This window comes from Microtus pennsylvanicus, chromosome 9, assembly GCF_037038515.1.
Source record: "Microtus pennsylvanicus isolate mMicPen1 chromosome 9, mMicPen1.hap1, whole genome shotgun sequence".
Lineage (NCBI taxonomy): Eukaryota > Metazoa > Chordata > Mammalia > Rodentia > Cricetidae > Microtus > Microtus pennsylvanicus.
Genome location: NC_134587.1, coordinates 43,270,254 through 43,285,544, shown reverse-complemented (window position 1 = coordinate 43,285,544; position 15,291 = coordinate 43,270,254). Strand labels below are relative to the sequence as shown.

The window sequence follows — 15,291 nt, the reverse complement described above, 5'->3', positions numbered from 1 at the left end:
GGAGTGCATGATTGAGTGATGGGCTCTTGCAGCATATGGAAACTCAGCTTTCAAATGGTTAGGTCATTGGACGACACCTAAGTGCTTGTTTACATTTTCTAACTGGTTTTTGTGATGGAAAGAGTTGGGAAAGGAGATGGAATCAACTAAAACAACTTGAATTTAATTATGTGTTAAAAATTACCCTGCTGGTCAAGATCAGTGTTGTCCTCTGTCTCTAAATGCCATAAAATTAGGATATTTTGGCTTCGGTTCTGTTTCAAAACCTGCAAGTTTCTACTTTAAAAAGAAGTTTGCCTAGGTTAAACGTGTTTTTACAGTGGCTCCCTGGCCAAGGCATTTTATATGCTCCCATTACTTCTAGGAGGGCTAGTGAGTAATATTGGGCATTTCCAAAACTTAACTCTCCGTAGACATCTTTTCTAGGAAGTTGCCTCGTGAGCTCTAGAAATCTACCTCTGCCTCACCAAGTTCATCGTGCTGTACCTAACTTTTGGCATGAGTTCTGGGTTTAAATTTGGTTTCTTTGTGCTTGTGGGGCAAACTCTACTGACTGGGCCATGTCCCCAGCTCTGTTGCTATCTCGAGTACTGTTCACTGCTGATACGTTGAGGAATTTTGTCATTAATTAGACTTAACAGCTTATATACACTTAACATTTGAAAGATCTTTTAAAATAGTGCCTTAAACTTTGCTGGGATGTAGGCACTGCTTCTTAGTGATTATTTTCCAAGTTCTGCCTGTGTTCTAGAGTTTAGCCTCAGTGCTTGGTAACTTACATCAAGTCACTTTTATTAAATCCATATATTAAAAAGGACTTGAATTCCCTTTTAATTATGTCCTACTCTTCCATTTCCAAGTTTCTTTAAAAAGTTGGCACTAAAATTAAAATAGAAAGAATTTTTTTTGTTTGTTTACTTTTCTCCTTTGTTTTTGGCACTAAAATCAAAATGGAAAGTTTTTGTTGTTGCTGTTGTTTTTTTGTTTTGTTTTGTTTTTTACTTTACTTTTCTCCTTTGGTTTCTTCGGCTGGCCACATCCCTGACTGGCCTGAAGCTTGCTGGGGTAATACTACTAACTCTGTGTCCCAAATGTTGTGACTACAGATGTGTACCAGTACACTTTGCCTTTTATTTGTGTTTCTGAAAACAGTAGATGAAGTTCTTCTTCCTTTCAGTATAGTGAAAGTATCTTTAGCTCAACCTATGTTTTGTTTTTTGGGTTTTTTTGTTTGTTTGGTTGGTTGGTTGGTTGGTTGGTTGGTTGGTTTTTTTGCTTTAGCCTTCCTGGCTATAGTTTTAGTCATTTACAACTTCCTCTATATTTACTATCAATTTAAAATTTTCTTCAGAGCTTTCATCATTTGGCTGAGCACTTGACATGTGTTACAGACCTAGACTCGGAGGGGGTGTGTGGATGCAGCAAAGCTAGAATGACCTGAGCCCTCATAGGACTAAACCTGGTAGGATATATGAGCAGGAGCAAGTTAGGTAAAGGAGCCAGGAAAAGTGGTGGGTGGAATAGAGAAGTCTGATAGGAGCCATCTTACTTGTAGCAAGAGTAGACAGGGAAATTGGTGTTTGAAATGCGTGTGATATGTTAAAGAAACTGCAGATTAAAAGGCCTAGAGTTGGTTAATGAGGAGGTTTAGTGGCCTAAAAGCAGAAGCTTGATGACTTTAGACAGTCCCCGGAACATACTTGAAAAAGCCCAATGTGATGTGTAATGGCTTGCATCTGTAATCCCAGCATTGCTATAGTGAGATGGAAGCATCATGGGGAAGCTGACCCAGCCAGCTAACCTGGAGAACACAAGCACAGCAGAAACCAGAGCTCAGTGGTAGAAGAACATTTGCTTCGCATGCGTGAGGCCTTTGGGTTGATCTTCAGCATATGTCACAAAGCTATTACAAAATACAACTATCTAATGTAGCAAAAATGAATATACATACATATTTCCCTGACTTTTAAAACTGCTGCTGTTTTGTGACTGTCTCAACTAAGTGTTCCCTTCACTCTTGTAAATCAACTGTCTATTCCGTAGGCCAATTCCAAGAAAAATCTGGAAACCAAGCCATGAATAATCACATTTATTGAATCTTAAAAAAAAACCAATTCATTAGTAAATGCACATTTAATCTTTACACATAATTATTATGTTTAATCATAATCAAATCATTATTTTTGTTTGCTTTATTTTAAGATAGAGTTGTTCTACCTCAACTTTGGCTGACTGAACTTGTGATCTTCCTGCCTCGGCTTCCAGTGTGTTTATATTAGCAAGTGTGCATTGCCAAACCTGGCTGTTCGATCTTTTATATGCATATAATGCCAAAATTGCCAGAATTGATATAAAATTGTTTTATATGTTAATGGAAAGCAGTTACTGCATGTGAATATTTACCTGATAGCTTCTGTATGTCTTATTTTCAGGTTGGTTCAAAAACAGAAGTTGCTGAGTGCAAGGAGAAGTTTGCTTCCTCTAAAGACCCCACCATCAGCCAGACTTTCATGTTGGACAGGATGTTCAACCCCGAGGGGAAGGCGTTACCCCCAATGCGGGGCTTCAAATACACAAGTTGGTCTCCCATGGGTTGTGATGCAAATGGCAGGTGCCTCTTGGCAGCACTGACCATGGACAATCGCCTGACTGTGCAGGTGAACCTCAACAGACTCCAGTGGGTTCAGTTGGTTGATCTGACTGAGATTTATGGAGAACGTCTTTATGAAACCAGTTATAGACTCTCTAAAAATGAGGGTCCAGGGGGAAATCTTGGGGATTTTGCTGAGTTTCAGAGGAGACACAGCATGCAGACTCCAGTCAGAATGGAATGGTCAGGAATCTGTACCACTCAGCAAGTCAAGCACAATAATGAGTGCCGGGATGTGGGCAGTGTGCTCCTGGCTGTCCTCTTTGAGAACGGGAATATAGCTGTGTGGCAGTTTCAGCTGCCATTCGTGGGAAAAGAGTCCATCTCTTCATGCAACACCATTGAGTCAGGAATCAGCTCCCCAAGTGTTTTGTTTTGGTGGGAATATGAGCACAATAATCGGAAAATGAGTGGCCTTATTGTAGGCAGTGCTTTTGGACCGGTGAAAATTCTCCCTGTCAATCTCAAAGCAGTCAAAGGCTACTTTACTTTAAGGCAGCCTGTTGTCTTGTGGAAAGAAATGGACCAATTGCCTGTGCATAGCATCAAATGTGTGCCACTTTATCATCCTTACCAGAAGTGTAGCTGTAGCTTAGTGGTAGCAGCAAGAGGCTCCTATGTGTTCTGGTGTCTTCTTCTGATCTCAAAGGCTGGTCTGAATGTTCACAACTCCCATGTCACAGGCCTTCACTCACTGCCTATCGTCTCCATGACTGCAGATAAGCAGAATGGAACAGTGTACACCTGTTCTAGTGATGGGAAGGTGAGGCAGTTGATTCCTATTTTCACAGATGTTGCATTGAAGTTTGAACACCAGCTGATTAAACTCTCGGATGTATTTGGCTCAGTGAGGACTCATGGCATTGCAGTGAGCCCCTGTGGTGCTTATCTGGCCATCATCACCACTGAAGGCATGATCAATGGCCTCCATCCCGTGAACAAGAACTACCAGGTCCAGTTTGTTACTCTCAAGACCTTTGAAGAAGCAGCTGCTCAGCTCTTGGAATCTTCAGTTCAGAATCTCTTTAAGCAGGTGGACTTAATTGACCTAGTCCGCTGGAAAATTTTAAAAGATAAACATATTCCTCAATTTTTACATGAAGCTTTGGAAAAAAAGATTGAAAGCAGTGGGGTCACCTATTTTTGGCGGTTTAAGCTTTTCCTCCTAAGGATTTTGTATCAGTCAATGCAGAAATCCCCTTCAGAGGCCTTATGGAAGCCCACCCACGAGGACTCAAAAATCTTACTGGTTGATTCACCTGGGATGGGCGATGGTGAGGATGAACAGCAGGAAGAAGGCACTTCCAAGCAGGGGACCAAGGCTGGCCTGCAGGAGAGGAGCAAAGAGGGTGACACAGAGGAGCCCCCCGAAGACTCACTCACTGCCGTGGGAGACACCGGAGGCCGTGAACCCATAGAGGAAAAGCTCCTTGAGATCCAAGGGAAGATTGAGGCTGTGGAGATGCACCTGACGAGGGAGCATATGAAGCGGGTCCTCGGAGAAGTGTACCTGCATACCTGGATTACGGAGAACACCAGCATACCCACCAGGGGACTCTGTAACTTTTTGATGTCTGATGAGGAGTATGATGACAGAACAGCACGGGTAGGTGTCTGTCGAAACTACTAGCCCTGTGGACCATCTTTTCTTCTTACCGGGTAAAGGGATCTTGGCTTGGTTTTTGCTTTGACATTATTGAGGTAAGTGGTTACCATGAAGTATAGGGAAATAGATGGGAAGTAGATTGAAGTTGAAGAGATATTTTCTTCCATTTATGTGCCTTTGACTGATGTGTAGGGATTGCCAGATGACATTTCCAGGCTGTGGATGAGTTAAGGAGACTGTGGTGGCATTTCAATTGTATTTTAGTAAATAAAGCTTGCCTGAAGAGCTGAGAGAAAAAGCAGACCAGGTAATGGTAACACACACCTTTAATGTCAGTAGCCACACTAGTAGCCGTAGAAACTGGGTGATACACGCTTTTAATCCCAGAACTAGAGAGGATTATAAAATAGAAGGAAAAAGCAATCACACACAGTCTTATTCTGAGATTCCTGAATGCAGGTTCACCATTTTTGACTGAGGTCAAGGTAAGAGCCAGTGGCTACTTTCCTTTCCTTTTTGGATCTTCATGTTGGACCCCAATTTCAGTCTCTGAGCTTTTATTAATTGTGCATCACTTGTTAAGTATAAAAATCAGAATTACAGCCATCATAAACAATATCAAGCAAGAAACATATGCTAAATGTATTAATAACTATCCTATCCTAAGGTCTCTAAGTCTTGTATTAGAAATTAATTAGCTAAGTCATGAGAGTAAAGTAACTATGACTATCTAGTCTTCAACTCCATCGAATACATGGGAAGGAAAATAATATTACTTGAGTAAACAGAAAGTACAATCAAGCAACTTCCAAATGTGCAATAAATATAAGAAGATAACTGGCTACCTGGGTAATCACCCAGAGTCTCATTTGCAACGTTGGAGCAACCACCTTTGGCTAAGGCCTAGAGTAACTGACAGACCACTGTCAGAGGCAGGAAAAATTTCAAAACCATCTTACCCTGTCTTGGCAAGGTTTGGCAGTCTTTTTTCTTGTATCCTGCTTGTCCAGTCTGGACACCATGCATTTTGTCAATGGTTGAAGCATGGACAGTTCTTTGCCCAAAGGCCAGTTTTGCCAAGAAGAAAACAAGCTCCAAGTGGCGTGTGGTCAGTGCCCAACATTCTCTCGGGAATAGATGAGTGCTGCCAGAAGCAATTTTGTCTTGCATCAACATAACCCTAAGTTATTTAAATGGTATATTCTACAGTTCTTTGAAGTAGTTGAAGATTACCTGTAAATGTGGAATATAATCTTTATATATCTAAAGAGCCTGATTAGTCTAACTATAAGTATGACAAACATGGATACTATTGACCTGTAATTCTTAATACCTGTATAGCTTAAAGAGTAAGACCACATATTTAAATAATCTTTAAACAACTGTGCAGCAAATGAGGGCGAGTGGCCTCAAAATGTAAACAATGTATAAGTATCTTGATCAGAGGTAGAAATGTATACTGCAATATGATAAATATATTCTAAAATTGTATCAATATGCCAAATGTCTTAAGCAGAATTAGAAACATGCATGCATACAATATAACAAAATAATTTTGCATGGGTGTACAACTACTGTAAACAGAAATAGCATTTTCCATATAACAAATATAATTTGAATTTGTATCAATATACAAGAATCTATACCAATGTAAATTGTTTATAAATAATAGTTCACAAATATTCACTGTTATTCCTTATTATTATTAGTGTAAGTAAGTAAGCTCACACTAATCTACCTATTTTCCCATCTAACCATCTAATTCCTTCCCCCCCCCCTCCCGCAAAGAGATCCCTGAGCCTACATAATTTCCACCCCAACCCTATACCAATTATAGTCAATCCGTAGTTGATGTCCCTAAGCCTGGGGACAAACTTTGTCTGGAGAGGGGACATTGTCTTCTAGAATTACTTCCAGCTATCATGGGGTTGCTGTTCTTTCTATGGGATCCTGTAAAACTAAAATGATGGTTAATTTTCAAGATTGCTGTCTGGTATAATTGCAGATAGTCTCTGAATAGTTGATAGGATTTTTCTGAAGTTCTTATTAGAAGTTCTGGCCAGAACATTGTAAGAATTTGCACCATTTCAGCTAACCAAGTTGGAGTCATTGTGAGCAACTGGTACCCAAAACTGATCTTAAAGTAGCGCTATCAGCATCATGACGTCATATCAACCAGATGGAATTGTTCTTCTGGGTCCCATCTTTTTCCTGGAAACTTCAAAGATTACTGCAGGAAAATTTGTTCTTCATTGTAGAAAACTTAAACATTATTCACATAGGCATATATTCAATGAAAGGTACGATAGAGACAAAAATATTTATGGGAAAAATAAAATCTTTCCTAAATTCTTCTTTCTGTCCCATACCATATGGCTCCTGATAAGAGACAGAAACTCTGAATTTTTCTTTTAACAACATGCTTGGATTTGGAGAAGGATAGCCATTGTCCAACTCCAAAGCCAGCTTTAATTTTTAAGTGGAGATGTATACATGTTCAGGTAATGAAATTTCACCCTACAGATGATATGTCATCATAAGTCAGATTTCTCTTTACTTAGTGACACTTTCTGGAAAGTTATCGTTTCTCCTTTAGGCATCTAGATGTTGAAGGTCTTTCAATTTTTTTTTTGAAGATGGATATTTTCCTGCAAATTAAAAAACAGAACCTTGCCCCTAATCCTTATGATTGTCACCTCTGTGGATGAGCTGTCGTTTTTTCTGTCTCAAGAGGTTTCTCTTTTTCAAACCGAATCTTTATTTTGATGGTATCCATAACTTTTCTTCTTTTGTGGAAACAAGAGCGAAACCCTTTCCCCAACGTAGCACATCTCCTGGTTTCCATTCTGAGATTACCACATCTTTGAAATATACTGACTGATTTAATGTAGAAGTTTTTTCTGTTATCCAATGTCTCTCTGCTGACATTGTTCTTTTCTCATTAGCATTAAGAAAATTCAAGGTTAATAAAACATTATGCAATCTATTTCTGTGGGTATTTCCCATCCCCTTCTAGTTTGTTTAACATATCCTTTATAGTTCGATTTGATCTTTCTATAACTGCCTGACCTGTAGGATTGTTTGGTATACCTGTAATATGCTTTATATTATAGTAAGCAAAAAACTGTTTCATTTTCTTAGAGGTATATACTGGAGCATTATCTGTCTTTAATTGTGCAGGTATACCCTTTATGGCCATAAATTTCTATAATAAACATGTGATTACTGAATCAACCTTATCTGAGCTCAAAACAGTTAGCTGCCTATTGAAAACCTGAATAAGTATTAATGGTGTGATATACATATTTTAATTTTCCAAAATCTGCAAAGTGGAACATATCCATCTGCCAGATTTCATTCCTTTGGGTTACTCCCTGTAGGTAATGGTATTTGGTTATAGAAAGAGCAAGTAGAACATCTCATCATAATCTCCTTAGCTTTTTGCTGTGTAATAGAAAACTCTTCTTTAAACCTTTGCTATTGGCATAATGTTTCTTATGAAATTCTGAGGCCTTCAGCACATTTCCAATCAATAATCGATCAATTTCTGCATTACCTTGTACTAGAAGACCTGGCAGACCCATATGGGATTGGATGTGTGTTATGTATATGGGACAAAGCCTGTTCCTGATTATATCTTGAACCTGAATGAATAATGAAGTCAATTCTATATCATGTGGTATAAATTCACCAGCTTCAATATTCAAGACAACTCTTTGTACATATGGCAAATCAGTAACCATATTGAAAGGTTCTCTAAAATCCCTTAGTACCATGAGAATAGCATATAATTCTGCCTTTTGGACAGAATTGGGCAGAATTATAAGGGCTTTTTTCTACCTTACTTAAGTCTTTAGATTTATAACCTGCCTTTACTGATTTTTTTTTTGCATCAGTATAGAATTGTGGGCTCCAGTTATTGATGTATCATGTTCAGTGTGGGGAAAAATTCAAGTAGTTCTCTTTATAAGGTTAATTCTATCGCTTTGGGGATAATTGCTATTAATCTCTCCTAAAAAAAAAAATTTAGTGCAAGCTCTTTGCCAGGGTTCATTGTCTTCCCATAATTTTTAAATTTCATCAGTAGTAAAAGGCACTATAGTCTCTGCTGGGTTTATTCCTTTGAGTTGAGGAAGTCTTAATTTTCCTTTTCTAATTAATTCAGAGACCCTTTCCACATAAATTTTTTACTCAGATTATGTGATAAAAAGATCCATTCTAAGATAATATCTTCCCTCTGCATTAAAATTCCTGTAGGGGAAGTTCTGGAGGGCAATATGACTAGAATGCAGTTAAGATTTGGATCTACCCAGTCTACATGTGTCTTCTGTAATTTCAACCAAAGTTAATTCTTTCTTAGCTTCAGCTGTTAATTCCCTGAGACTGTTTAAGTCTTTGTCACCATCTAGGGTATTGTTTGAATGAATTACTAGATCAGGTGTTATCCCAACAGTGAGTCATAGATTGGAATTCTCCTAACAATCTTTGAAAGTCATTAAGAATTTGCTATCGGTCTCTCCTAATTGATAGAATCTCCTCTTTGTATTTTTAGGGAGCAATTTGTAATCCCCATTAAGCAAAGCTTTCTTTACTTCTTCAAACAATCTTTCTAAAGTGTCTGCATTTGAATTGGATAGCAAAATGTCATACATGTAATCATAAATTATAGACTTAGGAAATTGTTTACATACCATTTCCAATAGTTGACTTATAAAATATTGGCACAGGGTGGGGCTATTCAGCATTTTCTGTGGGAAGATGGTCCATTGATATCTCCTACTTTACCTGAGAATTATTGTAAGTAGGCACTGTGAAGGCAAGTTTTTCTCTTTCCTTTTCTTGTAAAGGTATAGTGAAGAAACAGTCTTTTAAGTCAATAACTATGAGAGGCCATCCTCTGGTAATAAAGGCAGAGGAATTCCAGATTGTAGAGAGCCTATAGGTTGAATTACCTTGTTGGCAGCTCTAGGTCTGTCACCATTCTCCGTTTTCCAGATTTCTTTTTAACAACAAATACAGGAGAGTTCCGATGGCTGGTTGATTCTTCAATATGGTGAGCATCTAGTTGCTCCTGTACCAGATGTTCTAAAGCCTGTAGTTTCTCTTCTGTTAAAGGCCATTGTTTGACCCATATTGGTTCCTTAGCTAACCATTTTAAAGATAGGGCTATTGGTACCTCTGAAGGTTTGCTAGTTGGTTTGTGTTTTTGTACAGCCTGACCGTTTTTTATAGTAACTTACAACATCCTTCCCAGAAACATGAATTTCTGGGACTGCAGGAATGTTAATCTGTGTATTCCATTGCTACAGCAGGTCATGGCTTTATAAACTCACTGCAGTATTAACCACATATGGCCTCAGCCTTCCTCTCTGTCTTTCTGACCATATGCATTCAACTCTTCTCATGCTTTGTTTCACTTGAGATAGGGTTCCAATTCCTAGGAATTGAACATCTGCCTCCTGAAGAGGCCAATTCGGATGGCAAGATTTTGGAGTAATAATAGTCATATCTGTACCTGTGTCCAGTAATCCTTTATTACAATGTTATTTATCTGTACTCTTAGCTTTGATCTTTGACTATTTATAGAAGTCTGCCAAAATATATGTTTCCTATTTTCTATTGGAATTTTTGATTCATGTTCTATGTTTATTCTGTCATCCAGAACAGCATGGTTTTTTAGTTTGTTTGTTTGTTTACATGTCTCCTTGTGAGACATGTCTTCCACAGGAACTGGGAATGACTGGACCACATTTGACCTGGGGGCCTACGAGCGCCCCCCCCAAGTAGTTTCCCAATGGTAATGGGTTGCCTTGTCTGTCTTTTGTTGATCCAATGTCAGCCTTTGCCACATCTTTACATAATCCAAAAGGTTGAGACCTTCTACTTTTGTAATTCCCAGAGGAGACATTATTTCTAAGAATGCCTTGTGTACATACCTTCTCAGATGTCCTATTCATCCACTAGTGCTGATCTAACCTTTAAAGGCCCAAGTATCTTTTTGCATTCTAAGTTTTCATTTTTAAAAGCCAGAGATTCAGTAAGTACTTGTCTAGCTTCTAGATCTTTTACTCCTATTTGTACAGCCTTAGTTAATCTTTGTAAAATGTCACTAAAGGGTTCCCTTTGGCCTTGTTTAGCCCTATTATATTATTCAATTCTTTTCCTAGTTCGTGAACCCTCTCCCAAACATTTAAGGCTGCTATGTGGCATAGGGACAAGATTTGTTCAACGTGAAGAGCTTGATCCTGTGGGTCAGCATAAGTTTTCTCACCAAGAATTGGATCTTGAGAAGCCTCAAATCTTTTTGCTCTTCCCTGTTCTAAATTTTTTTTCCTCTTGCTAGTAGCATTTCCATAGTAATTGTGGCCCATCTTCCAGGACCGCTGAAACTAACTGAAGCCTATAGTATGGGGGTAGCCTTATTACTTGAAACCCATATCTTTACCATCTCCCTAATAAATAGTGAATGGAAGCCATAAGATACTACTGCTTGCTTAATTTTTGTTACACCATTCATAGCTGTAGGTTTCCATTTACATTCTTTAAATCCTTTTGGGTATTTAGTACTTGGTGGTTTGTCAGAGGTGATTACGGGGTAAGTCGCTAAAACCCTTTATAAGTCATCTGCGACTCTGACACATACTGGTGATGCTGAATCATGTCCTTGTACCTTCTCTCTCTGCTCACCAGTTCCAATAATTTCCTCAATCATTTCAAATCTTTTTACCACTGTCTTTTGTAAAGCCAGAATCTCTGATCTATGAATATTTCTAATGATTTCATTGACTCAAATAACTTCTGATCCTCATTCTGCACATATGATTCCAAGGTATGAGATTTTTCCATTAATGATAACTTCTCATCCTTGGATATTTGGATTGCATGCAGATTGCCTTCCTGGAGAGATACTCTGTTAACCTATCAATAACTTTTTGACAGATTTTGAATTTCAAATTCAATAGTATGAATTCTATCAGATAATTTCTCAGCACCTTTGACATGGATTGGATTTTGTCTGACAAATTAATGTTATACTTTTCAGTGGTATTAATTTTTTCAGCTAACTTTTGGTTTTCAGTGGCATAAATCCTGTCAGCTAGCTGTTCATTATTAGGCACTTCTAAAAATGCCTCATTCTTGGCTCTCTTATCAAACTAATTGTTAAGGATATAATATGAAAAACAGAGCTAATTCCCAATATCAAATAAGTAGATGCGTTAGAAAAACCATCTAAGCCTTGCAGAATACCATCCATGGTAAAAGCAAAAAGGTTATTAAATTCTTGGGTGGTGATATTGTCTGCCATCATATAACTTTCAAAGTTATTAATTTATCAAATGAACTTACCTGCATTATGAGATTTCAGTAAATTGTGGTAGGTGTAATAATCTTTATTGGGGGGCTGGAGAGATGGCTCAGTAGTTAAGAGCACTGACTGCTCTTCTAGAGGACCCAGGTTCAATTCCCAGCACCCATATGGCAGTTTACAACTGTCTGTAACTCCAGGATCCAGCACCCTCACACAGATATACATATAGGCTAAAACACCAATAAAATAAATGATTTTTTTTATGGGCTGAAGAGATGGCTCAGTGGTTAAGAGCATTGCCTGCTCTTCCAAAGGTCCTGAGTTCAATTCCCGCAACCACATGGTGGCTCACAACCATCTGTAATGAGGTCTGGTGCCCTCTTCTGGCCTGCAGACATACACACATATAGAATATTGTATACATAATAAATATTTTAAAAAAATAATCATTATTGGCCAGCAGGTGTCATAAGCAGGTGTCATGGTTGTGGGCGCTTGGCAGAGAGACACGACCTGCAGCAGTGTAAACAGCCCTGCTCAGTTCTGCATTGGCGCCTGCATAAATACTGACAAATGTGCTTGACAGATTAAGAGCAATTAAATTGGTTCCGTACATGGAGTTTCTTGGTGGCCAGAATATCAAGGAACCCAGAGTTCAGGAGCCAGGAACACAAACCAGAAGCTGCGCGAGTTGCCACACATCAGGGAACGTTTCAGGGGGCACGGAGCGGGAGAACATTCCGAGCCCAGGAAATTGCCAAGTTGCTGTGCAGAGGGCCTAATTGCAGTGGGGTTTTGGGGGAAAAAAACTGTTAAGGTGAAATCAAGTTGGCAGGCAGGAGTGGGACACCTTTAGCTGGGACCTTTTGAGTCGGTTCTTGTAGGCATGGAGTCAGGATCCATGTGGGCACCAGATGTAGACGATTACAGTAAAGTAGTCCCACACTAGCTCAGAATGGAGTATAATGAAGGGTTCTTTATTTAGGGGTAGATTCACACATCAGCAGTCCTCTGCACGAGCAGGAAACAGGAACCGAATCCATCAGCCAAGAGAGAACCAAGCAAGCTTTATGTCTACATTTTTAGTACAAGAGACCACGCCCAAGTGGGCTGGTATCTTAACGGCTATTGGCTGAAGGAGTTCCCACAGTAGTACACAGTCACAGCTGTGGAGATGCCCACCTGTGTTCTCTCCATCATATTTTACAAGTGTTCATTGTGGGTGTTTTCTACTTGAAAGACTTGAGGTTGGCTATGGTAAAGAAAACAATTGTTTTCTTGTTTGCTTTATTTTATTTTGAGGCAAGATTTTGCTGTGTAACAGCCCTGGCTGTTCTGGAGCTCACTTTGTAGACCAGATCGGCCTCCATGGATTCATGGAGATCTACCTGTCTGCCTAGTGAGTGCTGGGATTAAAGGCATGTGCCACTACTGCCCAGCTAAGAAAACAATTGTTTAGTTCATTTTCTTTAAACCAAACTATTACGTTTATTTTGGTACTGAAACAATGTAATAGTTCTACAGTGCATCCCACAGACTTCCTGGTTCCTGAGAGAATGTGACTGCTACAAACATAAGGAATTTGGTGGGATGTGCTCCTAAGTAAGGTGCTTGGTGCAGGTTATCATCCTGTGGGTTCTAAGGTTCTTGCAGCAAAGGAACTGTTCCCTAGCCTCGCAGGGCTGGTCGGGAGAACACCATTAGAGCTGTGGAATCCTGAAGAGTTCCCCACCAAGGAACAGACTGTACATGAAAGGATAAATCACAAGTCTTTTCCTTTCACTCTGGATATTGACACTCGCTGTCTGAAGTTTCATGGAAAAGGAGAAGTCTGGATAGCTTTGTCCCTGATAACTCATTCACAGTGCGTTTGTCCACCCCTGAAACTGCTGCAGGACAATTGCAGTGATCCTAAACACAGTACTGGTCATGTACATGACTTTTCTTTTTTAAAAAGTCAACCTTTAAACCGTTTTCTGTCTTCTAAATTGTGTGGAAGAGTATTCTGTTTTTCACTGTCATGGGACTGGTTAGAATTACTATAAATAATCTATGGTATGCTAACAAAAGCATTAATGAAAGGTAATAGCATTCATTCTTTAGTATTCTTATTTAGATGCCTGCTTGCAGAGCCAAGTCTAACATGGTTATGTGTTTCTGGTTACGCCAGTATGAAAACAATGGAGTTTATCTTGAGTTCTGATTAAAGAATAACTTTTGTACTCTTAAGAATCCAGATCTGCTTCATACAAAGACTTTTCAGCCTATAGTATTGATTTTACTGTAGTTTTAGATGTTCTGTGACTATTGGGCATGTGGCATGATATATTTCTCAACCTGTTTTTCATTCCCAAGTGCTACATTCTCCTCTCTCCTAGCTCCTGCCCATGACTTGTTAATAGTTAATACCACAGACATATTGTGCACTTGTTTTTATCTTATAAGTATATCTGTGCTTTATACATAAAGATTAAGAATTTTTTATTCCCCCCCCTAAAAAAACAGATTTTACTTATTCCTAGAGAAGGGTTATTTCTAGAGAATACACAAGTCAAACTAAACAGTTGGCTTCCATGATTGAAGCCCCAAAGAGTACATAGAAGCAGCTCTTCCTCGGGTAGCATTTGGGCCCAGCTCTGCTTTGCTATAGAGCACTGGGTCATCTTTACTTCTGCACCACTTAGTGGGATGTTAGGCTTACCTGGAAAAGAGGAGTGAGGGTGTCTGTCCTTGATGTGAAGAATTTTGAAAACCAAAATACAAGACCAAAGGTAATTTAAATTTGTAAATTAAGCCTGGTGTGGTGGCTTATGCTTCAATATTCAGGAAGCAGAGTATCTTTATGAGTTGGAGGCTAGCCTGGTCTACATGAGTTCCAGGACAGCCAGAACTACATAGTGGGACCCTGTCTCAAAAAAAAAAAAACAGAAAGTCAAACAAATAAGCAAAACAAAAAACCACACACACACAAATGTGTAAGTTATATTCAGAAGAACTGATATGGCTACCTCGTTAGCAATTAAGATATCCTTTGAGATTTGGGTGACTTATTTAATCCAAAAAGTACAAAATATTATAGACTACCAGAAGAAGTAAAGCATAAATACATCCAGACCTAGGAAAGACATAAGTTATTTGTAAAAGAAGGGATTTAAGGGTTGTTATATCCCATACCTCTACGGCAATGTGTGTGTGTTTTCCAACAAAATAAAAAATGTGTGTTTTTCAGATACTTGTGTGGGGGGTTTCTGTTTTTTTTTAAGAACAGATATATTTTTAAAATATTTTATTTATTATGTATATAATATTCTGTCTGCTTGTATGCCTGCAGGCCAGAAGAGGGCACCAGATCTCATTACAGATGGTTGTGAGCCACCATGTGGTTACTGGGAATTGAACTCAGGACCTTTGGAAGAACAGGCAATGCTCTTAACCTCTGAGCCATCTCTCCAGCCCCGACAGGATTTCTCTGTAGCTTTGGAGACTGTCGTGGAACTAGCTCTTGTAGACCAGGCTGTCCTCAAACTTACAGAAATCCGTCTGCCTTGCCTTTTGAGTGCTGGGATTAAAGGTGTGCACTGCCCAGCCAGACAACTTTTTTAAAGAATGTAATTTTAAACCAGGTATGGGAGCACAAGCCTGTAATCTAATACAACTACTCCAGAGACTGAGGTGGAATCAAGTTCAAGATTGTCTGGTTAGGGCTGGAGAGATGGCTCAGAGGTT

The 15,291-nt window shown here is 39.0% G+C and overlaps 1 protein-coding gene across 1 annotated transcript in view; it reads left to right on the top strand.

The window, feature by feature from the left end:
* The window catches only part of Gtf3c4 (general transcription factor IIIC subunit 4), a 31,254-nt gene that overhangs the window by 4,694 nt on the left and 11,269 nt on the right, over positions 1-15,291 (top strand). The window contains exon 2 of the mRNA XM_075985601.1: positions 2,433-4,256. Within this exon, the coding sequence (XP_075841716.1) occupies positions 2,433-4,256 (1,824 nt within the window). The remainder of the gene's footprint in view (positions 1-2,432; positions 4,257-15,291) is intronic.